Consider the following 21848-nt stretch of genomic DNA (forward strand, 5'->3'; position numbering starts at 1 on the left):
TACGTGCTGGCGTGTACGGCGGATTTGTGCAAACGACTGGGGTAACATTGAATATGCACCATTGGCCGTTTGTCAACAAATCTTACCTTTGGCACTGGATGGGCTACATGTGCAGGTGCATCCAGGAGCATGTTTACAATTGTGTGGCGGCGGAGATTGTTCGCCGTGGACAGCGCCGTCAAGCCACGGTCGTCGGAGGCGTCGGTCTTGGCGCCGTACGACATCAGCTTCTCAATGAGACCTTTATCGGCGTCGAGGATTGCGTGGTGCAGAGCAGTTCGACCCTAGTTGTCAGGATGCATCAGGTTGTCCAGGATAGGACGTGAAATAATACCTCGATGTCAGGGATGTTGGGGTTGTGGCCACGACGTAGAATATAATCGATCATTTCCTGCTTCCCTGATGCATGCGCACGGTGACAATCGTCACTAAGTGCCGTGAGCCGTGACACATACCGCCGTCACACGCCCACTGCAAAATATCTCGCTTCATAGCGCACTGCCCACCAGGAACACAACCTTCAATGTTTAGAGTCGTTTGCGCTTCGAGCAAGTAGTGCAGCATCCATATCTGCCCTTCACGAGCTGCGTGGTGGGCCGCTGTGTTTCCGTTTGCATCCTGATGCATGACGTTGCATCCCAAGTCGACGAGCACTTTCACCGACAATACATTCCCAACATGGGCCGCGCGGATCAACGGCGTCTCGCCGCTCTTGTTGGGCCCGTCCATGATAGTCGTGGCATTTGGACTCGCCAGGACAGCCTGCTGGGCGAAAAAATGCAGAATTTCGACGTTACCACCTGCTGCGGCGTAGTGGATCACAGAGTTGTTGTTGTCATCGGGGGTGAATGGGCTCATTTGCTGGGCAGCTATCATGCCCCATAACAGCACCACGAGTGGGAAGTTTCCTTTCAGCGCGGCATCGTAGATGGTGCTGCCTTGGTACACGATGTGATCCATCGATCGGTTTATATCCTGTCTTTTGAGGGGCAAATGTTCCAAGCGATATTCTACTGGAATGCATTAAAAATGTGCACTTAATAAATGAATCGACTGATTTTTAGTTCATGCTTGCAACCCAGCGACATCGACGAGGAATCGTTGTTCCAATCGCGTCTCCGTGTCGACGAGGAGATGCGGCGACGCTGTTCCGTCGCATTCCCTTACCTGCATGCATCGCACTCACACTTGATTACGCCGTCTCTCTACATCTCGCCTCGTTTTCACCGAATCGAGTAACAAGAGATCGTTTTCCACTGAACTGAGCTCATTCCGCATGAGACCCGGGTGGCACGGCCGTCCTTCAGCACAGTCGACCAATCTTCCGTTCCCAGCTTACTGCTCGAAGTCCTCTTGCATGAGCAAACCTACGTTGGCTCGCGACCCTCCACACCGGGCTCGTGTTGGCGAATTGTCCTGGGTGTGCGCAGACTGAGCCAGCATTTGCACCAATCAGTGCTTCGTATTCTCAAAAATCGAACCTTTTGTAGCCAATCCAAACGCTCGAGATCCAGCGCACGAGGCGAAATTCACCGCAAAAATCGGTGTAATTCCTTCAAAAAGTACAATTGCCGAGTGAATTATGCTATTGTGGGGCACATTTTGGCACAGAATACTTGAATACGGTAATTCAGCTGCAGGTGGCCCGTCGTGAGAAGCCGAGCAGTCGGAGAGCCACATTTGGCGAAGCTCCCCAGAAAGGACAGAGCGCGACCGCAGGATGATCAAGCGACAAGCGTCCAAGTTCTTGCGGACGCCGAGCATGGAGGAGGAAGGAGGTGCTGATGAAGCCACTCGGCTTCTCGAATCCGCCCAAACCACCCCGACTGTAGTGTCCGTGGAAAGTGGGGCCGTGGGAGCCGCGTCCACAACGACCCACGTCTCATTTGTCCATGCCGTCCGCAACATCTTGTTCGGATCGTATGTGAACTTGTTTCTGGTATTTGCGCCTTTTGCAGTGTGGTCGTACCTTGCGGAATGGGGCGACATTCCCGTGTTCGTGTTCAACTTTCTCACGATGCTCCCCCTCGCGAGCATGTTGGGAGATGCCACGGAGGCTCTAGCATTCCATGCAGGCGATACGATTGGCGGGCTCGTGAATGCCACGTTTGGCAACGCTGTCGAAGTTATCATTGCTATCTTTGCCCTCAAGAAAGGCGAAGTCGCGCTCGTCCAAAGTTCGCTAATCGGATCCATGCTGTCCAACATGCTTCTCGTTCTTGGGTCTTGTTTCATCGCTGGCCACGTCGGTGGCGCGAGTGAGTCCGTCTTCAATGCTCAAAGCGCGTCCGTCAACATGTCGCTCCTCTTCTTGTCCAGTTTTGCCATGTTGGTGCCGTCCTATTACCAGTACAGCAAGCCCTCGATCGACCTCCCTCTTCTGAACAACGACGACGCGGTCCTGGGGCTGTCACACATTTCTGCATTGTTTCTCATTCTCATGTATATTCTGCTCATGGTATACCAACTCGTGACCCACCGTGCCATCCTTGCAGAGAAGGACGAGGACGAAGAAGAGCCCGAGCTTTCGTTCCAAGGATCGTTGGTTGTGCTGCTCGTCATGACGTTACTCGTGTCGCTGTTCTCCGAGTTTCTCGTTTCGTCTGTCGACGGGTTCACTGTCAGTGCTGACATCCCCAAGCCATTTGTCGGGATCATTTTGCTGCCGATTGTCGGCAACGCTGTCGAACACATTACCGCGATCAAGGTCGCGTTGAAGAATAACATGGAGCTCGCGATGGGTGTCGCCGTCGGCAGCGCGACTCAAATTGCCGTATTTGTCGTGCCTGTGTGTGTCATTGCGGGGTGGCTCATGGGCCAACCCATGACGTTGGCGTTCAATGCGTTCGAAGCAATGACGTATGTCGTGTCCAGTGTAATTGTGTACGTGGTCGTAGCTGATGGAAAGAGCAATTGGCTCGAAGGCGCCATGTTGATCGTGCTGTACTGTCTTGTTGGTGTTGCCTTGCTCGAGATCTCCATCTAAATTGCCCGTGCATCCCATCGAGGGGTTCAAACACCGTGTGCCGTAGTCCCTGCCAAGCTAATTCTCATGGATTGTACATAATTCACCTACTCGATTTGCATACACCGCTCTGGCGTATGCATTTCTTCGACATAGTCGCTTGCTTTTTCGGTCGTGATGGCGAGTTCAGGCGATCCAGCACTGCGCTGAAAAGTCCATTTAAAGAACGAACTTAAAGTTGCCTCTGCAGAGAATCAGTTGACTCAAAACTGCGAGCGGAGCCCGCCCTTGCTCTTGCCAATGTGGACGGGCAGCTTCTTCGTCGTTGCTGTACTCGATGGAGTCGGCCGCCGAAACAAGATGCGACCGTTGGCGTCCGTTGCGGCCGGTTGTTGTGCAGTCGGGGGCGGGGCTTTCGGCAACCCGATATCCCCCGAACTTCCAGACACAACTGCACTGACGTCTTTGCAGTAATAGTATTCTGGCGCCGCGGCCACCAACCACCTCGGGTCAATGCTACAATAGCCCCCTTTTCTTAGCCACACGAAACGCAGCGAAATTGAGGAGTACCTTGATATCTCACGCACGTACTCCTTGTCTGTAAGAACACTTTGATGGTACACAATCCACTCGGGCGACCGAATGAACGAGTTCAGGACGGACGTCGGGTGCACATGCACGATGCGCCCGTCCTTGATAGTTCTACAGGTGATACGTCGCGTAGGAAGGAGTCTGCACACGGGCGACAACGATACCTGTAAGTACTGCTTCCATGCAACTTGGCCGCGTTGGCGAAGAAGCCCGCAACAAGACACTGGAGTACCGGTTGCTTGTCGTCGCCGCAGCTATGAATCGCATTGTCGGCGGTAGCAAAACGTTTGACATAGCTACAACCCATTTGCAAGATCTGTGCGGATGGCCAGGAATGAGGCTCACCGATGCAGCTGCTTTCGAATTTCCGTCGCCCGCATCAAGATACGGTGATTCAAACAGTGTTCGTCGCACCACGACCGGCTGCAGTCATTCTCCAAAAACTCGTTGTATATGTGCAAATACGTGATATGGTCGCCCTGCCAAGCCCCAGCTCAGGATAAGCCATGTCCAAGCGTGGCACGCCTGGAAGATGAAACCCACGAAACAGGACTTACCTGTTGATGGGCAAATTCTGCAACTGCTTCTTTCAGCTACGAAAAACAACAAAGCCCAATCCAGTTTAATGTCTTCCTCAGGAAATTACGACCACATCATACCTTGAGCTGGCGCTCTTTCGACGCCCGAGGATGGATGAAGATGTCATCCACGCTCACCATGCTGGCAATGGTCAGCGCTTCTTCCGTGCAGCTACATAGGCATACCCGCGACATCGATCCAATGAACAGTCCATCGCTCTGCAATAGAATGTCCCCCTCGTACCCGAAATCAAACGAAGCGAGCAGCATCTTGGACAGGCACGGATCAACGGGGAACTCGGCCATGTGCGCCCCCAATGGCTCAACCAAGACGCAGTCCTTGGAAATCGCTCCCAGTGAGTACCTACATGACTCAGAATTGTCAAGTTTGCGCACGTGAGAGATAGGCACACACAGAATTTCCAGTGCGCGAACCAAAGCTTCCGGTGTCGGCGGCGACAAAAAGTCAAAGTGTACGATATCCTGTATCCCCATGCTGAGCAAATGCAGCACAATTGGCGCCAAGTTGGTTCGCTGGATCTGCGGGATCGTGTGCTTGGGAAACGTCTTGCGGTACGTGGCTTCAGTGACCAGACGAAAGCATTTGCCTGTCGTGAAAACATTAGCGCGAGAGCGATTGACAAGTGACACCTGGCCGCATGCGCCCTGCTCGTCCCGCTCGTTGCTTTGCCGCCGCTTTGGATTCGACGGTTGTCACAAGGGCTTCGATGCCCGTCAACGGGTTGTAGAATGGTAGTTTGACAAAGCAGCTGTCCACAACGTACACAACACCTGGAATCGTCACGGACGTCTCGGCAATTGTCGTTGCCACAATCACCTGGTCACGACTCCAACGTAACACTACTGCAAGGATGGTACACGATGCAAGGGTTACCTTGCGGACATGCGGCGGCGTCGGATCAAACACAGCTTGCTGGACATGCACTGGCAACGAGCCGTAGAACGCCAGGGGCAGTAGCGTGCGACTCGCTGATTGACTCAGTCGGTGGACGACGTGGTCGATCTCTTCTTGGCCAGGCAAGAACACCAAGATGTCGCCCTGGAGAAATAGTATCACCTTGGCTACCTCTTTCTGGTCGCACCTGTGCTTCGCGCTCATGGATGGCCAGCACCGTGTCGATGGTTTTCTGTTCAAAGTTGGCCGCGGGCTCCTTTAAGTACAATACGTCGACGGGATATTGGCGACCCTAAAAGACTTGTTGCGAATGGTGGCAGGGGGCGGAACTTACCTGAACTGCGATGGACACGACAGGTTTAATCACTCCACCTTCGTGCTTGATCGATGAGAAGAAGCGCTCGAAGGCCTCCACATGGAGCGTAGCCGACGCCACGATCTGGAAGAGCGTCACGACGGAGGCCACGAAGTGTAATTGTACCACTCGCAAGTCAAGGCGCTTTTTCATGATCTTTTTTATCAACCCAAGCAAAATGTCCGTTTCCAAGTTGCGTTCGTGGGCTTCGTCCTAAAGCAGGATGAATAAAGCTGAACAAACTATCTAGGATGTCAAGGAGTACCAGCATGATGACGTTGTAATGGGACAGCAATGGATCGAGCATGGTTTCCCGCACGAGCATTCCGTCCGTGAGGAACTTGATGCCAGTGCGCTCGGGATCCCATTTCTCTTCAAAGCGCACGGCATACCCAACCTATTCAAGGTATTGATGTTGGAGTCATTCGAACACCGAGAGGGGAGAGAACGTTTGAGCGAACTATACCTCGCCACCAAGTCGAACGCCCATTTCAGAGGCCACGCGCTCTGCCACCGTGATGGCAGCAATTCGTCGAGGTTGTGTCACTGCAATCTTGCCAAACTTGGCGCGGTACAAATACTGAGGTGTTTGCGTGGTCTTGCCGCTCCCAGTCTCTCCAGCCAAGATCACGACCGACGATGTTTCCACTGCATACAAGATCTCCTTTTCACGAGCTTCGATGGGCAAGCTCGACACCGAAACTACTGGAGGTAATTGCTCTTCTCCACGGTCAGACATCTGAGCTTTCTTCACACCAGGCACCCACATGCCTCCCGTCGATTGCCGGTGCATTGGTGATGATGATGACCTGAAAATATGAATATATTTTCACAATTTAAAAAATACATCGAAAACGCAAGTGTTGAAACTGGTCGAAGGCTGACATGACGGACGCAGCGACTCTTGGAGACAGCAGCAACATTTACCATGAGAAGCAGTTCCTCATGCGCTGCGGGCTTCATTCGGTCAACAATATGCTGCAGCGTATGACGTGTCCTAGTTGATTGTGTCGACACAGACTCGAGTCCGCTGTCGTAGGGAGGGCATTCAGTGCCAACGAATTCGACGCCATAGCAGAAACACTCGCACAGACGACTGATTCAACGTGGGGATTCAGCCCCTACCGAGCTGTACTGGGAATCGGTAACTTCGGGGTGGACGTGTTAACCACGGCACTGCTTCGCTATGGTCCGTCGGCATCACTGCTTTCCTGTTGTCGTCAAGCCAGCTGCCACAACAAAATGTTGCTTTAGGGCACCGAACGACCTACTTTGACCGACGCAAGTCTCTCGACTCCATCGACTTGTCATCTGTGAAAGGTCTGCTGTGCAACATTTCTTCGAGCCGCATGCTGGGCCTTTGGCAAACCCGACATTGGTTTACCATCCGTCAGGTTCGTGCACCTCGCTCTCATGCCGTTTTCACCTCAGCCATGTGGACAGATCGATCGTGTGTATTACAACCTCGACTCCAAGCTGCCAGCTCCTGTGGTACGAGTGGCTCAGACGCCGAATTCACGCACCCCTGTCGTAGCCATTTGCAGACGCCGCTGCAGTCCTCCACTTCCTCCAGTCACTCCCTCCATCAGACACGACAATTCTGCTCGTTGCCGAGACGTCTCCCCAAGAGTCGTCTAAAATGATACAACACAGCGAAAATCTATACAATGCGTGACAGGTCTACTATTCCAGACTTAAAGAATGCGGTTCCCCAGAGCCGACCCGATGAGCAGCAGCGCCATGTCGACCGTGATCGCCGCGCCTTTGCCCGGCGCCAACGACGGGTTCACTTCCACCATATCCAAACCGACAAGCTACGCGTTGCATGAGCCGCAACCGTCGAAGAAGACAGAACGTATTTACCATGTTGGATTCCGCAGCTGCTTCCGCCACGTAGTTCGCTTCACGCCACGTGAGCCCTCCGCGCACTAGACAAAAATTGAAAGTTCACACCACGGGTTTTCCAACGTTTGCGTTCGATAAGGTACCTCGTGTGCCTGTGGACGGGGCATCGACGGGATCCACGGCATCGATATCGTAGCTCATGTGGAGGGGTCGCAACTGCTTGCCGCACAAATGGTCCAAGGCCATTTCCATCGTCTTGCCAATGCCGTACTTGTCGACGGCTTGCATGCAAAACGCTTTGATACCCAGCTCCTTAATGATGCGTCGTTCGCCTAGAGTTCCATGAGCACGACACTCGTGAAGTTTAATGCTATCTGGGTACGCACCGCTGTCGACGTCGCGCAGCCCAATGTATACCAGTTGCTCAGGCTTCATGATAGGGCCATCCACGAGCCATTCAAACCCAGGCACGCGCGCCGGGTCGACAAGGCCTTGGATGAGAAACGAGATTGGCATCCCGTGCATGTTACCGCTCTCGGTCGTTTGCGGCGTGTTGATGTCAGCATGCGCATCGACCCAGATAATGCCGGCATCAGGGTGCACTCGGAGCAAACCAGCCAACGAGCCCGTCCCGATCGTGTGGTCGCCACCAAGCACCAGGCAAAATTTGCCCTCGGAAGCCTTCTTTTCGACGGCATCAGCGATTTGCTTCAAACCGTTGCCGACTAAAGTACCAATCATAAATCATCATGTACACCGAAGGCTTCCATACCCGCGAACGAGCGCTTGGCGCGACCGTATTTGGGGTCAATTTGAGGGTCCCCGGCCGACGGCGCGCGGAAGTTAAGATTCCCTGCATGCAACGCCGTGAGGTTATCGTGTGTCAGAATGATCCATCGTCATACCAGTTTCTTCGCAGCACCAGCCCAAATCCGTGATCAAGCTGTGCAAGCCGCCGTTGCGGAGCAAATCCGGACCAAAGTCCGTGCCGAGAAGCGGTTGTCCATCTACATGAACCCAACGGTTTAGCATGGGTGAGCTCGATCAAGCGTACGAGTCATAGGTGCGCCGATCACAGCGACAGTTTGCGGTGTCGACAAGATAGGATTCGCGTGATCTCCAGGGTGATTGTGGTTGCGGATCTCATCCCACAGTAGGCCGCGGGAGTTGTGGACGCTGCGGCAGTTCAACGCAGCCTTGGCGCGGGGAAGGGCGGTTCGGAAGAGAGACATGCCGACGGGTGGAACCAAGTGTGGGTGTCGTCGAGCGGTCGATTCTGGAAATGCCCTCGATTGGCATCCATGGGCAACGATGAGACTTTCATCAGCCAATCAGAACCCGCGTCTGGTTGCGTCCGCTGAAGTCGCAGGCACCGATTGTTCTGGTTGGATAAAATAATGTCTTTTCCACCAATCAATTGAGTGTATTACTTGAGACACTTCCAGAATACGTCAATTGTGATTGGCCTTCTTGGACTACAACGTGGTTTGATTGGTTAAAAACGTAATGTTATATTGGGATTTCCAAGATGACCCGAAGATGGTGCAAGCTCCCGACGGCGGCATGGGCATGGGCGCTGTGCGCGGGAGTAGGATGCGTGGTGGCGATCCCACAAGACACATGCTCGCCGTTTAATGCGGGAAATAACTTTGCGGACAGAGTAGTCGAACGCAGTATGTCGGCTTTGGTTTTTCAACCACTGACTCTGTCATGCGTAGCTACCTGCCTCGACTACTTGGGGCCGGATCTAGTCGATGCAATTGTCTCGCATGAGTATGCATGGGCCCAAGAGGAAGACTTGAATGTAACCCAATGACGTGTGGTTTAGACTGGACTACGACCGAAAGCTCCCGCTGTCGTTGGTACTCTTTGGCAATTCGTCCGAGGTGGGTCTGGTCAACCAAAAGAATGACGATATGTTCTCATGTGTGGTGGTCATAGACGCTTCGACACTCGTCCAACGTCCTTGCTGCAACGTACTTTGATCACGCGTCAACAGCGACAGATCGACTTGTTCACCTTGACATCCACGAGGTGCTGCACATAGGCGCCTGAATCGTTAGCTGAATCACCCATGACCCGCGAAATTGGTTCTCCACAGTTGATTCAGTCGAAGGAGTCCAAGAAGGACGTCCACGCAGCCATCCATTTAACCCTTGCCAACCTCATCAAGCGATGCCCTCGACGCAACATGCTCGTACTCCAGAACATCCACCTAATTCCGTGCGTCACACCTAGTCCAGCAGCGGTTCACGCCATTCGTAGGCAAGCATGGCTCCCAGTACTGGATGTGTTCTTGCAACCACTCAGCGGCAGAATTCCTTCTTTGAACGGCAAGGGACACAGCGACGAAGGGATCCTGGACACGGTGTCGACTGTATTTGTCTTCCTCTTTGAAACCGACGCAATCACGCTTGAAGCGACCAAGCCGCTGAACTGGAAAGAGTACTTGTACACGCAGTGGCGATTCCCAGGTTTTGCTGAGATATAGAATGAGCTACCTAATGCTACGATGTCGACGTAGGCGTCGAGTTCACGCCGCAAGCCCTGATCGGCCGCTTGGGTCATGGAATGATTGTCTCGCATGCCGTCACCGTAGCCCCCGAGTGTGCTTCCATGCTATCGCATGCACCCTTCATAGGCCTCGGCATATTGTGGCAGCTGATGACGTTCTTGGTGGGCCTTGTCGTTGCTGTTGTCGTGGGGTGGTTCGGCGTACGTCGCAAAGGCCTAACTGCGCGCAAACAACGTGTACCGAACGAGGACGTGATGTTTATTCGACATTCATCTTCCTCTCGTCCGGCAGAAACGATCGTCTCGCAGGCCCAGGAAGACAATGCTCCACCCCGCGACGTCGCGGAACTCTTGGAGCAACCTACAGACAACACTATACCCACTCCTCTGATCTCTACACTCTCGACCGATTCAAAGAGTGGCGAAACTCCAGTCACGACTGTGCCTTGCTCCATTGACGCGCCACTTGCGACCGATCCACAGTGTGACGAAGTTGCTACCACGGCCTCCCTCCTGTCCACTAGCCTCCCTGGCTCCTCGATCAAGGACCCCAGAGCAATCCCTGATGTGCCAAAGCTCACTCCACGCAGAAGTGGCCGATCCCAAAAAAGCGCACCAAAGCAATCCCAAGTGAGTTTCCAATCCGCATGATTGTGTGTGTGCACTTGTGTGACCGGTTTGTTTGTGTAGTCGAATGCCAACAGCAAGAAGTACAAGTAAGCATCAGAACAAGACCAGTCGCTAGTATACTTTGGACACGCCGAAGCCGCCTTCGTCGTCGCCATCGCCGCCGTCCGCGTTTTTTCGCTTGGCAAACTTTGTGTCGACGAGGTGCTGGAGCTTGCGCTGTTCTTCTTTCGACATCTATCAATATTTCCATCCGTTTTTGCATTGCACGAAATCCCAAACGTGTGCGTTTTACTTTGTACGGGGCAAAAACTTCCGACGGAAATCGTTGATTCTCCACGTCTTCTCGAAATTCTTCCAGACCTTGACGAATGCGCTCGCCGACGTCGGCGTATTTCTTGCAAAACTTGGGCACATGCTGTGCCAGGAACAACACGCGAAATGCACAAAAAAATGAATCGTTTCGGACAACAACGTGGAAGTGGTAATTACCTGGGCGTGGTGAGGATGCTGCAGCATGCCAAGCACGTCGTGAAACACCAACACCTACGACGACCATGCTTTTAGATCTGGAGCGGCGAGGTGTGTACCTGGCCACTGGTGTGAGGGCCGGCGCCGATTCCGATCGTCGGCACGTCCAAAATATCCGTCACGGCTTTGGCGACGACCTGGAGGACGTTTGATTCCCCAAACGTGCAATCAAGTTCGACGCACCGAAGGTACGCATTCCAGCACGACGGCAAACGCTCCCGCTTTCTATGGGTCGGTCACAGAATGGCCAAGGGAAATGGTGCACAGTGGAAAACCTGGACGGCCAGTGCATCTTCGATGATTTGGTTAGCTTGTTTTGCTACAGTTGGGTGAGGATGAATGTACGATTCGATGACTTGAAGAGAGCACCCGTGCGGCCTTGCGCTCGGAACCCGCCCAGGACACTGATAGCTTGGGGACGCAGCCCCACGTGTCCCATCACGGCAATTCCACCATCGACCAGCATTCGAACTAACCCACCCATGAGCATCGGAACGTGAAGGTTCGAAACGTACTTGTTTTGGCGCGCTCGACACCACCTTCAATTTTCACGCAGTCGACACCGCCTTCCTAATGGCCCAGATACGGCTTCATCCCAATCCATACAGGGCCATGCAAACCTTCATCAGTCGCTGCGCATTTCTCAACGCTTCATACGGATCGCCTTCACACGTTCCAAATGGCATGTCGCCCACGATTAACGGTCGGGTCGCTCCGCTGGCAACTGAGGTGATTTCCTGCAGGATGGCACGATGCGAAGGTTGGAGAACATACCGGCGTACAGCCTTCGAGTGATAAATGATGTCGTCAAGGGACACTGGGATTGTTCTAGATGGAAAGGGGTGTCGTTCAAATTGGAACATGAATGTCCATTCATACGTGTCCATGCCCAACTCGACCATGCCAACAGAATCCCCGACCAAGAGGATGTCAAAGCCAGCCAGGTCCACGTGCACTGCTCTACACATATGGTCCGTTGATTGTTGTAACGTTGTGGTCTCTTACGAAGGGTAGTCGTAGGCCGTGACCATCGTGATAGGTTTGTTCTTGGCCTTTAGAATGCCCAGGTCCAACGTCGTCACCTTCTTCCTCTCCAACAGCTTTAGGGTCCTTTGCGCGACTGGGTCATAGCGCGGTACGTCACTGAAGCTCTTCGCTGCTGCAACGAGCGGCATCTTTGACGCGAGGCGGCGGTGGAACATGACGGAACGAATGTCTTGCTTGAAGATGGAAATCTGTGTGGTAATCGCAAGTCCACGACATCCGGATAATCATGATTGCTCTGCACATTGGTTCAACGTAAACACTTCTGTTATCCGGAAGCACATTTGCGATCCATGTACTGGGAATTAGCATGAACTTGACACGATTCCTGGTCCGGCACGAGGTCCATGGCCCACTGCCGCGACTGCGTAACCCCACTCCCATAGCGCTGAGGTATTCAACCCAAAGCGAACGTCAATCATCTAGTCTTCGGAAGCTCTTTGACGCAGTTGCGGCAGGAAAGGTACATCCTCGTACTGTCGGGAAGCAGGTCAATTCCCATCACTGTTCTTCTGAAAGGTATCTGCGTCAAAAGCCATGGCCGAGTGGAGTGCATTGGAGTATGACGTACTCGAAGAGTATGCCAAATTGGATGGCCAGCGCACTGCGCGAACGGGATTCCCTGAAGTTGTGTACAGCGAAGGCAAGACACACGACCAAGTGACCAAAATACTTCTTGCCATGAAAAGGACCAACGAAATGGCGCTCGCTACCCGCGTGAGCAAAGATTTGGCTGCTGCAGTACGATCGCACGAGGACTTGAAGGTGTATTGGATCGTTTTTCTCCTCTATGAATCCTACAATCGGCCATAGCAAATCCACTACTTTCCAACTGCGAACCTGCTGTCGCTGCAAGATAAACCGTCTCCAACCACATCCCAGGTCACCAATCTCGTTCCAGTGGATGACCACCGTACATCCTGAGCATTGTGTAGGTGGTATGTGTGCTCTGTGCTGGTACGTCGGACTTGCCTGTCGCCGAAGAAGCCGCCGTGACACTTGGTACTGGTCGCTCACGCGATTGAGAACGATGCATGACAATTCACAAGGCGTTGACAATAGAGTTGGCGGGAGTCAAAGTCCAGCGCATTTACGACGTCGGCGTAGCAGGAATCCACAGACTGTTGCGGAACCGCCAAGCCATTCAGGACGGAGACGCGATCATTGTGGTCGCTGGGATGGATGGTGCTTTACCTGGTGTTGTGGTGAGCGCGAGTCGCATACAATTGCGGATTGAACTGTGCATTGAATGGCGAATGTAGGGGGGGCTAACGAGCAAACCGATTGTGGCAGTGCCAACAAGTGTCGGGTACAATCCCGACTCGAATACTTGTAGAAATAGAGACCATATGTATGCGTAGGTATGGTGCTGCCTTTGGGGGACTCGCGCCGCTCTTGACCATGCTCAACGCTTGTTCCCCCGGCGTTGGTGTCGTCAACATCGACAATGGGTTTGGCGCGGCCGTGTTGGCTTGTAAGTCAAATCCATCGTTGTCACATTCACAGCAACAACTTCCCTCTCAACTGGATAGATCGCATTCTGCATAGCCATACATCGTTGTGAAGATGTGAGGGGGAATCTATGTTGATGCGGGCGACACAACACTGTGCTCGATTTCATTTTGTGGCATTTGTACATATTATACAACATTCAACCTCACAATTCGTTCGGATGGTCTTCAATGGCTCGTGACGTCGTAGCTCCTGCGCGCCAAGTCATGACCTGGTCCAACACTCCACGTGTAATCCGTTTCAAATTGCCATTCGTCATCGTCCTGTCGACTTTCATCGGTGCTGGAGCGCCGTGACGACGCTCTTGAGCTAGTTTGACTACATTTGGTCGTCGGTGCTTTGGCCGTGCCAGCGGTAGGCATCTTAATGGGACATTGTTCGTTATACGCGATGAAGTGCATTCCAAAGTGCTCATGACAGAACGTGCTTCCGCCACACACGGCGCATCGATGCATCGGGTGTACCTGGTACACAATGGGGCACTGGATGTCGCCGACGCAGATTGTGCTGGTAAAGTCCATTCGTTGCTCCCAGTTGTCGAATTCGAGAATGGCCATCGTCGCAAGCGGAGCCTGAAGAAGAAGGATGGGCACGACGAATATCTTCTCGGTCACTTCAACTAAATGGATGCGTCTGATTGGTCCGAATTTCGCCTTGATATCAAATGGGACCAATCGTTTCACGCCATTCTAAAATCCAGCGTTTCCATTGGTCAGGCATGCCCCATTGTAAAGGATGTGGCCAGTCCGCCACCTGCCTCGGCTATGCGCCGCCGTCGTCGCATGCGCTTTACCAACCAGACCCGAGTATCGCATGCAAGCCGCCTTGCAACACCATCATGCATGATGTGTTTCTTTCTTCAAGCTACCGTGCACGAAGTTGTTTGCCCAACATGGACGTGCAATTCATTTCCTTGGAAAGTTTGCTGGCGTTTAACCTGCCCACGAGGCAGTCACCCAACGGATACAAAAAATGACGTGGAGGTGCTCTGCCTTTCAACACATTGCGCATGGCGATGCACAGCACAACGTCTCTAGCATATATTGGATCGATTCTACATTACACGCAAATTTGCGACGAAACTCCCATGCCTCTGCTGAACGGGTCACCTTCGACAGAACGGCGGTCGAAGTTCCTGTGCGGAACGGCATACATAGACACATTCTTTTCACTCCTCATGCGCGGGGAGTCTTGGACGTAGATTCTGTTTTTTCTTGGGAGGAAGGTCGACTCGAGCGCTTGGGAAGTTCCGAATGTAGCTCCAGCCCACGCATGAACCCAGCAGTCATCGGGTGTTCTTCCTTCCACCCTTCTTCATTCCAGAACGTCATCAAGGACATACCGACAATGCCGCCCCACGCCAGCATGGCAAATGCGGCCCATGCGCGGTATCCATATTCGTTGACTGTTTGATCGTGAGGGATTCCACGAGACTTGTATGTTTCGCGGGTGGTCAATCCTGCGATCCCTGTCGTCTGCATGCGAGCTAAGAAGAGGTTCAAATCGACCGAGTCCATACGGTCCGAGTTCACCAGCGCCTTCATGTACTCCTTTTGAACCTCTTGTGACATTGCAAACTGCACCTCCTCCACGCGCTGGATCACAAGGGACGGATGGATCTTGTTGAGCATCTGGAGCACACGCAGTTGGCGCAGGGGGTCCATCGGGTGGTTGTTGGCGTCTTGTACGAGTCGCTTCACGTAGTTGCTGTTGACGGTCGTCATGGGTCGGCGCCCCATCGAGGCGCTCGCGCGTCGCAGCATGTTCACAGGACCAGGAACGAGCCGAAGTGGTTGCTTGAAGCGACGCTTGCGTCCATGTTCCAAAATTAAGAACCCAACCAATCCGTGACGAAGATTTTCCTTGGATTCTCATTCGCTCGAAATAGTTCTTTTTCGATCTACAGTAGTAGTATGTTGACAAGCTTAATTGATTTAACCGAAACAAGTCTAAAAGTTGAGAACCCAATGAAGTATTCCAAAGTACTAGTAACCACAAATATTTTGGAATTTTTTAGTATGTAGGACCCACTTGCAGTGCAGTATATAATGGCCCATGCATTTTATGACTGAGATAACTGGACCTAACTTGACCAATGCTTGTGACGCTCCTCGCCAAGGCGACCATGCCTACAAAGGACAACCCATTGCGTGAAAGCCCATGCGTAGACAAAGGAGGCTCGAGGCGGAGTGCGCTGCGACGCAGGAACATGAAGAAGTACTAGCATGTAAAGTTGTTGTCGTTTTCTATGGGGGCATTGACCTGCCATCGAGGGATTGATCGAGCACTTCGCTTTCGCCGACATCACAACGTCGGCATGCGTGGCTCCCAAACGGATTAATCTATAATTCTACTCGGCTGCTCGCTGTTGCAGCTATGAATGTTTACAAGTTAGACATCGTCTTATGAGGCGTTGTCTCCGTTGGCCTGGCGTTCTTTGACTCGGTTGAAGTAGTCCTTCATCGAGATGCCTCGACGGTTCTTCTTCACTTCGTCCGACACAACTGGGCGTTTCTTGCGTTCCTGCTCCTCCAAGATCTCGGCTGCGGACCGAATTGTCGTCCACGATCCATCGTCTTCCATGTACCGAATTGTCTTGTGGGCAATGTCATTGCCGTCTCCTTGGACTTCGACCGCGTTTACTCGAGCCTCCACGACCGCCGCCTCCTGGGCCTTCCGTTTGCGCTCCATCTTGACTAGTACATCTTCCTCTTTGGACTTTTTCGCCTTGTCGGGGATGATATCGTCTGGCAACGCCTCGACTTCGACCAACTTGTTGACGGTCATGATGCGGCCATCCGGCAGCTGCACCAACTTGCCTTCAGCCAAATTGGCCTCGATTTTGTCGCGGGACAAATACATCCTCCGCGATGCCGATGCGCGCACGTACTGCAGCTTCTGTGCGGCCGACATGTTCTCCATCTGCGCACGATTGGAAGCGCTCGCGTCCATGTCGCGTTTCATGTTGATCTCTCGATTGCGCTTGTTGATTTGATTAATGCGTTCGACGTCCTCCGTTTTGACAGCCAGGCGCTGCTCGTTCGCTTGCCGCGCCTGCGCCAACCGCGCTTCCAACTCCATCGACTTGTCAAAGTTGTTCACAGTCTTGGCTGCCGCCACGTCCCGCTCAAGCCGCACGATCTCGACCCCTACCATCCAACCAGTATCGATAAGGAGACCAATCGTAAACTTGAAACGAAGTCAGCGTTCGCACTCCACACCACCCAGGACCACTCGACGAAGAAAGGCCTTGATGCATTGCAGCATTGCCATTCGCCAAGCTCAGCGCTGCATGGAGCACATCACAGAGCAAAACACACGCCAAACAGTCACGATTCATCACCACAGAAAGGTTGAGCGCCACCACTCTGGCACCACCCTCCATCCACGCCTCGTGCCGGAATTCGTACCCAACGACACTTGGGTCAGCCCACTCGCCTTTTTGCGGTTCACCATGGTCGTGACTTCTTCGTCCGTGTACTTGTGCTTCAACGGCAGTGCCTTGACGGCGGCATAATGCTTCTTCGCTTGGTCTTTCGTGGGTACAGAGAGCCCTTGCTTTTGCAAGTGGATGCGCCACAGCTCGAATTCGCGTTCGATGAGGCTGTGGTTCGACACGCCCGAGAGGGGGAATGCCCGCTTGTCTTTGCCGTACGCCAACATGAGCGCCTTCTTCGTCTTCTCGCCGGCGAACACGTACTCCTTCTCCACGTAGCACATGTGAACGATTTGGCAGAACCGGTACACGCGGTCGCCTTCGTCGGCCCCGTCGTCAATGATAACTTTGACATATGCTCCTTTGACGAGTTTGTCAAAAAATGGCTCGAAAAAGTTCTTTTCGAACCACTCACGGCGTTTAAAGAGGTACTGCCACCGCACGTGAGATCACAGGGGACGTGATGAGAACGCGTACCGCCAGCGCATGACGATGCTCCAACGGCCCAGACAGGTCCGGTTCCTGCAACTCCACGTGATTCGGGTCTTCTTGCTTGGATGCAGTTCGAGCCGACGACGATGCCGACGCCGACGTGTGCGACGACGACGCTTCCGTCGCACTTGCGCGCTGCAACTCCTTGCGTCGGCGACGCTTCTCGGCGAGCTCGTCACGGTTTGCATCGCCTTCGTCGAAATCGGAGCCATCGTCGTTGCCGTTCGTACCGCCAAATCGCTTGCTTAGGATCGACTTGGAGCTCTTGTCGCCTTGCTTGATTGATTTCAGGTTCGACAACGCCGACTTGCGGCTGTCCGAGTCCCTGTTGCGCAATCGTCGTCCTGCCACTTCGTTGTCCTCGTCTAATGCTTCCCTCTCGCTCTCGAGTTTCTTCTTCAACGCAATGTCTTTGCTCTTCTTTGCCTGCGACTCGTAGTGCTCCCTGCACCACAGAGGTGAGTCCACTGGCTCCGCCAAAAACAAAGATATACGACACGTACAGCATGAGAGCTTCCTTCTCCACTTCGTTCAACCCCTTGAGGCGCTCCGGGTCAATCTCTTCAATCTTGCCAGCATCATCATCGTCCTCAATCACCTTCTTACTCACAGCAGACTTCTTCACGGCTGGTTTGGGTGGCTTCGACGGAGACTTCTTCTTGGCAGGTTTTGCAGCAGGTTTCGCCTTTGGTGCAGCTTTCGGCTTGGCTGGGGCTTTCTTGTCGTCGTCACTCTCGCTGTCACTACCGCTGCCGCTGCCGCTGCCGCTTCCACTCTCGGAGTCGCTGTCGCTCCCACTGCCAGAGTCGCTGCCACTACCACTGCCCGAGTCGCTTCCAGATTCGCTGCCACTGCCTGAGCCACTGCCGCTACCGCTACCGCTCTCACTGGCACTGCCACTATCGTCGCTTTCTTCGATTCGCTTCGCCATCCCCGCTACCACGACAGGTATTGTTGGTTGCTTTCCAAGGCCCGATGCTGCGTATTCTACAACAGCGTGTTTGTATAGAATAGAATTGTCTATACAATTGTCTCAACCTACCAGCCCCTCCTTAAAATGCGGTCTGGATGCCGACACCAAATTTTGTCCAAGAAAAATACTATTGTACATATAATTTCGACATCTTGGCGATACCTTGCGGAGACATAATTTGCTGTCTGGATTCGAGATTGCCATAATACGTGAGAGGCGGCTCAAATGCATCCTTCTTAACCGTGTGTCTCGGTGTTGCGCCATGACATTGGCCTGGAGGATCCATTCGTAAACCTAAACTGTGTCCCTTTCGTATATTCCTTGTCGACATTGCCAATGAATGGAAAAACCGGAGAATTTTTCGGCATCCCAGACAGGTCAAATTCAAAAAATGTCATACAAAATCGAAATGAAAGCTAAGTGTAAAATAATCTCGAGGGGACATTGGTACAAGTTCGAATTTCCCTTGGATGTGTCAGACGAACGAACTGTCACAATGCCTCGACATCAGCTGCGACATCGTGCGCCATGTAAACTACGGTGGTAGCTTGAATTGATACGCGTGACTGTCCTGCCGACCAATGTTATGGCTTGTTGGTGGTCGATTTGTCCTTCTTTGGGACCAATGTCTTCCACGACTTTATCAGTCTCTCTGCAAGCCTGGCCGTGATTGTCTTGAAACTTGGGCCGAGTTGGGTGAGCACCTTCTTGTCGTCAATGTATAGGGAGATGAGGTGTTTGTCGTTGTCGATTTTGGTCCTGGTCCCACATCGAATCAGTCCCATGAGACTTCGACTTGTGCGGAGTACCTGTCAAAGCGAATGGAGATGCCTTCGGCATCTGCTCGACGAAAGATTTCACTCACAGGATCCCACATGTTGGACGTTGTTCGTGCATATTCAATCGCTTTCGGCAAAACGTTCGTGTTGGCAAACTCGATCGCGCGAACCAATCCCTGTCGATGTTGCATCATGCGTCTGTCATTTTCCTGCGATGTCACTTGCGACAGGAGAAACTGAATGATACCTGGTCGAGCAGCACGGCACCGACGAGCGCCTCGACGACGCTTGCATGCAATGTCTGCTTCATCGAATTGGCGAAGGCCGAGTCATCGTGATACGCATGCACAACACTTTCGCCAAACAGCATAGCAGAAGGCAGGTTCAAGTCCACGGCCACTCGACTCAACACGCCATTATTCACAAGCGCTGACCGCAGCTGTGTCAATTGCCCTTCCTGGACCGTAGGATACGACTGGAAGAGGTAGCTTGCCACGCACGTGTTGAGTACGGAGTCGCCGAGCCATTCGAGGGACCTGTTGGCAGTGCGGTTCGCGGGGAAAAGCTGATGCGTGCTGGGGAAGAATCGGCTGAAGTGGGTCAATGCACATTGCAAATGCAATACATTGTCAAAGCGCCAATTCCATCGAGCCTGCAGGTCGTCCAATTTTGATGGCCAGTCGGGAGGAACATTCGCATATTCCTACGCCATGGCAATCTCGGGTCAGTGATTTCGTGGCGGTGGGCCTGCGAGGTACCAGCGTACTTCAAAATGTGCCTCAGATGTGACCTGCCAAGCCGGGTTTGTAGACGGCATCACAAGGTGGTGGGTATCCAGCAGATTCGAGTGCATGTCCTTCACCGACACAAGCCTCTTTAACGAAGCATTTTGCTTTGTTTGAAGTGGTGCCGTGGTCTTGCTGGCGACAAAACGTGAGTCTATGCGCCATCGGCGCGGTATCAGCGCCACCTGCCAACGTCCGCGCCATGCCAGCATGTTGTTTTGTTTGGATGGTCGATTTTCAGCGCAATGATTGGCCAACGAGAAACCTCTTGCATTTATCAAATCGAGAAATAATGTCAAAATCATCTCAAAATAGCTTCAGCCAATCAACACTACCTCATAAATTCCATAAAAGTACATATTACCAATCAAATGCGTTTCTTCGTCTCCCTGGACAGGGACCATTAAAATCGATTGCCAGACGAAGGGTGGATACATTTTTTACTGTTAATACTGGCAACAGCTCGATATACAGAAATTCTGCGATGCAAATTCGGTTTTCAAGAAATATAACTGCGCTGCCTTCGAACATAACCTCAAAATGGTCACGTGAATCAAGAAGTCTTTAATAATGACGCCTGCCGCAATTTTTGTTGTTTCAACCAAGCTAAAAAATGGGACTGCAGAGTTTTGTTTCGATTCAAACCAGCGCATTGCGGCGGGACCGATGCAGGAAGGATCGAGCTGCACCACCCAAGACGATCGCATCAGTCGTACTTGATCTCGGGATGAGTTTTCTCCAGCGTGTCAAGGACATGGTGCGCAATGGACCGTTGGATGTCTTTGTAATTGGCACCCGTGTCGCGCATGATGAATTTTTCGTCGACGTAGAGCGTAACATCGTGCACGAGCTCATCTTTCGTTCTAACCGCATAATCCACGATGAATGCAATCCATGTAAACTGAAGGTGGACCTATCGTAGCGCACGGTACGCTTTTTGGTCGTAAGTCGGCGCTGGAGTTCGCTCACGGGGTCCCAGTTTCTCGAGTTCGTCGCCAAGTCAATCGCAAGGGGAAGCACGCGCGTATTCACAAACTCCATCGCTCGAGACATGCCCTATCAACTACATCAAATCATCCCTTGACAGGCAACGTCAACAGGGGCGAGCCATCACCTGGTCGAGGAACACAGCGCCAATCAATGATTCCACCGCACTTGCATAGATGGTCTGGCGCATACTAATGGCAGCATCGGATTCTTCAGTTTCGCTTTGTGCCGCGCGAGACCCAGTCAGAATTGCGGGGGGCAGTCCAAGTTGCGTCGACACGAGTGACAAAATCGAGTTGTTGATCAGCGCCGACCGCAATTGCGTCAACTGCCCTTCTTGCATCAGGGGGTATGATTGAAAGAGGTAGATAGCCACACATGTGTTTAAGATCGAGTCGCCCAGCCATTCCAGCGACCGATTTGCAACTCGGCTCGATGGGAACTGGGGAATCGTGTTGGACCGAAACCGACTGAAGTGGGTCAACGCGCATTGGAGATGGATGATTTCTTCGAACGTCCAGTCCCATTGCTTTTGAAGACCTTCCAGCATGTCGTACCATCCCCCGGGCAAACTGGCGTATTGCTACAGGTTGACGTGAGCAGTCGCCAGCTCGCTCGTACATTACCTCGAAGTGCGAGTGTTTCATCAACTGCCACGACGGATTGCTGGCAGGTGCAAGGATTTGACTCGTTGCCAAAGGGATCTTGTGCATGTCATGCACTGACACGTTCTTCTTCAACTGCGGTGCGTCGTTTGCATTCGCCTTTTCAGCGGCCAACCTTACGGTGATGACCAAGGTTGACATGTCAGAATATTTCACCCCGGCATCAAACTCCAGTCCTGTGTCAGCACACACTTACGTCATCTCATGGAGAATTTTCTGCGCGATATCTTCGAGATTCGCGCGATGCAGCCCC

At 52.7% G+C, this 21848-nt stretch overlaps 12 protein-coding genes across 17 annotated transcripts; 4 read left to right on the top strand and 8 right to left on the bottom strand.

Annotated features, from left to right (window-relative positions):
* Positions 1-384: 384 nt before the first annotated feature.
* H310_04583 (hypothetical protein) lies at positions 385-960 on the bottom strand (the record flags this gene model as incomplete). Its single annotated transcript, XM_008868989.1, has 1 exon — positions 385-960. One exon carries the CDS (start codon positions 958-960, stop codon positions 385-387), a length of 576 nt encoding a protein of 191 aa, XP_008867211.1.
* A 706-nt stretch (positions 961-1666) lies between these two features.
* H310_04584 (calcium/proton exchanger) lies at positions 1667-3120 on the top strand. The gene has a single exon (XM_008868990.1). The coding sequence runs from the start codon at positions 1721-1723 to the stop codon at positions 2984-2986; it is 1266 nt and encodes a 421-aa protein (XP_008867212.1). The 5' UTR covers positions 1667-1720; the 3' UTR covers positions 2987-3120.
* Positions 3037-6219, bottom strand: H310_04585 (hypothetical protein). The gene is made up of 15 exons (XM_008868991.1): positions 5872-6219; positions 5671-5802; positions 5532-5618; positions 5385-5489; positions 5238-5342; positions 5030-5194; positions 4786-4972; positions 4550-4742; positions 4379-4498; positions 4216-4306; positions 4114-4149; positions 3902-4035; positions 3721-3852; positions 3536-3667; positions 3037-3481 (listed from the first exon to the last, which is right to left on the bottom strand). Exons 1-15 carry the CDS (start codon positions 6196-6198, stop codon positions 3229-3231), a joined length of 2199 nt encoding a protein of 732 aa, XP_008867213.1. The 5' UTR covers positions 6199-6219; the 3' UTR covers positions 3037-3228.
* A 50-nt stretch (positions 6220-6269) lies between these two features.
* On the top strand, positions 6270-7172 carry H310_04586. 2 transcript variants are annotated; one of them, XM_008868993.1, is made up of 5 exons: positions 6270-6390; positions 6445-6594; positions 6660-6799; positions 6849-6896; positions 6940-7172. In XM_008868993.1, the coding sequence occupies exons 1-5, from the start codon at positions 6291-6293 to the stop codon at positions 7078-7080; spliced, it is 579 nt and encodes a 192-aa protein (XP_008867215.1). In that variant the 5' UTR covers positions 6270-6290; the 3' UTR covers positions 7081-7172. The 2 variants fall into 2 exon arrangements, with proteins under 2 accessions (XP_008867215.1, XP_008867214.1); XM_008868992.1 differs by having other exon boundaries at positions 6849-7172.
* H310_04587 (arginase) lies at positions 7046-8523 on the bottom strand. Its single transcript, XM_008868994.1, has 7 exons — positions 8305-8523; positions 8156-8257; positions 8023-8103; positions 7637-7975; positions 7394-7582; positions 7269-7333; positions 7046-7219 (listed from the first exon to the last, which is right to left on the bottom strand). The coding sequence occupies exons 1-7, from the start codon at positions 8480-8482 to the stop codon at positions 7100-7102; spliced, it is 1074 nt and encodes a 357-aa protein (XP_008867216.1). The 5' UTR covers positions 8483-8523; the 3' UTR covers positions 7046-7099.
* A 250-nt stretch (positions 8524-8773) lies between these two features.
* Positions 8774-10689, top strand: H310_04588 (hypothetical protein). Its single transcript, XM_008868995.1, has 8 exons — positions 8774-8923; positions 8969-9023; positions 9079-9136; positions 9192-9284; positions 9352-9473; positions 9516-9724; positions 9775-10394; positions 10455-10689. The coding sequence occupies exons 1-8, from the start codon at positions 8779-8781 to the stop codon at positions 10482-10484; spliced, it is 1332 nt and encodes a 443-aa protein (XP_008867217.1). The 5' UTR covers positions 8774-8778; the 3' UTR covers positions 10485-10689.
* Positions 10460-12162, bottom strand: H310_04589 (3-methyl-2-oxobutanoate hydroxymethyltransferase). The gene is made up of 12 exons (XM_008868996.1): positions 11928-12162; positions 11802-11882; positions 11697-11750; positions 11543-11639; positions 11438-11492; positions 11292-11393; positions 11198-11241; positions 11106-11147; positions 10982-11059; positions 10884-10937; positions 10687-10809; positions 10460-10628 (listed from the first exon to the last, which is right to left on the bottom strand). The coding sequence occupies exons 1-12, from the start codon at positions 12122-12124 to the stop codon at positions 10506-10508; spliced, it is 1050 nt and encodes a 349-aa protein (XP_008867218.1). The 5' UTR covers positions 12125-12162; the 3' UTR covers positions 10460-10505.
* A 102-nt stretch (positions 12163-12264) lies between these two features.
* H310_04590 (hypothetical protein) lies at positions 12265-14066 on the top strand. 3 transcript variants are annotated; one of them, XM_008868998.1, is made up of 9 exons: positions 12283-12309; positions 12353-12429; positions 12486-12731; positions 12780-12848; positions 12902-12968; positions 13029-13171; positions 13229-13275; positions 13328-13440; positions 13499-14008. In XM_008868998.1, the coding sequence occupies exons 3-9, from the start codon at positions 12504-12506 to the stop codon at positions 13528-13530; spliced, it is 699 nt and encodes a 232-aa protein (XP_008867220.1). In that variant the 5' UTR covers positions 12283-12309; positions 12353-12429; positions 12486-12503; the 3' UTR covers positions 13531-14008. The 3 variants fall into 3 exon arrangements, with proteins under 3 accessions (XP_008867219.1, XP_008867220.1, XP_008867221.1); XM_008868997.1 differs by having other exon boundaries at positions 12265-12429; positions 13499-14066; XM_008868999.1 differs by lacking the exons at positions 12283-12309; positions 12353-12429 and having other exon boundaries at positions 12457-12731.
* A 393-nt stretch (positions 14067-14459) lies between these two features.
* H310_04591 (hypothetical protein) lies at positions 14460-15302 on the bottom strand. The gene has a single exon (XM_008869000.1). It carries the CDS (start codon positions 15239-15241, stop codon positions 14654-14656), a length of 588 nt encoding a protein of 195 aa, XP_008867222.1. The 5' UTR covers positions 15242-15302; the 3' UTR covers positions 14460-14653.
* Positions 15303-15687: 385 nt separating this feature from the next.
* On the bottom strand, positions 15688-18395 carry H310_04592 (hypothetical protein). The gene is made up of 4 exons (XM_008869001.1): positions 17910-18395; positions 17392-17851; positions 16889-17345; positions 15688-16627 (listed from the first exon to the last, which is right to left on the bottom strand). The coding sequence occupies exons 1-4, from the start codon at positions 18335-18337 to the stop codon at positions 15882-15884; spliced, it is 2091 nt and encodes a 696-aa protein (XP_008867223.1). The 5' UTR covers positions 18338-18395; the 3' UTR covers positions 15688-15881.
* A 355-nt stretch (positions 18396-18750) lies between these two features.
* H310_04593 (hypothetical protein) lies at positions 18751-20178 on the bottom strand. Of its 3 annotated transcripts, XM_008869004.1 has the most exons (5): positions 19925-20178; positions 19784-19861; positions 19406-19733; positions 19189-19334; positions 18751-19138 (listed from the first exon to the last, which is right to left on the bottom strand). In XM_008869004.1, exons 2-5 carry the CDS (start codon positions 19855-19857, stop codon positions 18964-18966), a joined length of 723 nt encoding a protein of 240 aa, XP_008867226.1. In that variant the 5' UTR covers positions 19858-19861; positions 19925-20178; the 3' UTR covers positions 18751-18963. The 3 variants fall into 3 exon arrangements, with proteins under 3 accessions (XP_008867226.1, XP_008867224.1, XP_008867225.1); XM_008869002.1 differs by having other exon boundaries at positions 19406-19861; XM_008869003.1 differs by having other exon boundaries at positions 19189-19356; positions 19406-19861.
* A 306-nt stretch (positions 20179-20484) lies between these two features.
* On the bottom strand, positions 20485-21741 carry H310_04594 (hypothetical protein). Its single transcript, XM_008869005.1, has 4 exons — positions 21557-21741; positions 21058-21513; positions 20857-20999; positions 20485-20806 (listed from the first exon to the last, which is right to left on the bottom strand). The coding sequence occupies exons 1-4, from the start codon at positions 21734-21736 to the stop codon at positions 20650-20652; spliced, it is 936 nt and encodes a 311-aa protein (XP_008867227.1). The 5' UTR covers positions 21737-21741; the 3' UTR covers positions 20485-20649.
* Positions 21742-21848: the final 107 nt, after the last annotated feature.

Source organism: Aphanomyces invadans (assembly GCF_000520115.1).
Source record: "Aphanomyces invadans strain NJM9701 unplaced genomic scaffold supercont1.7, whole genome shotgun sequence".
Taxonomy (NCBI): Eukaryota; Oomycota; class Saprolegniomycetes; order Saprolegniales; family Verrucalvaceae; genus Aphanomyces; species Aphanomyces invadans.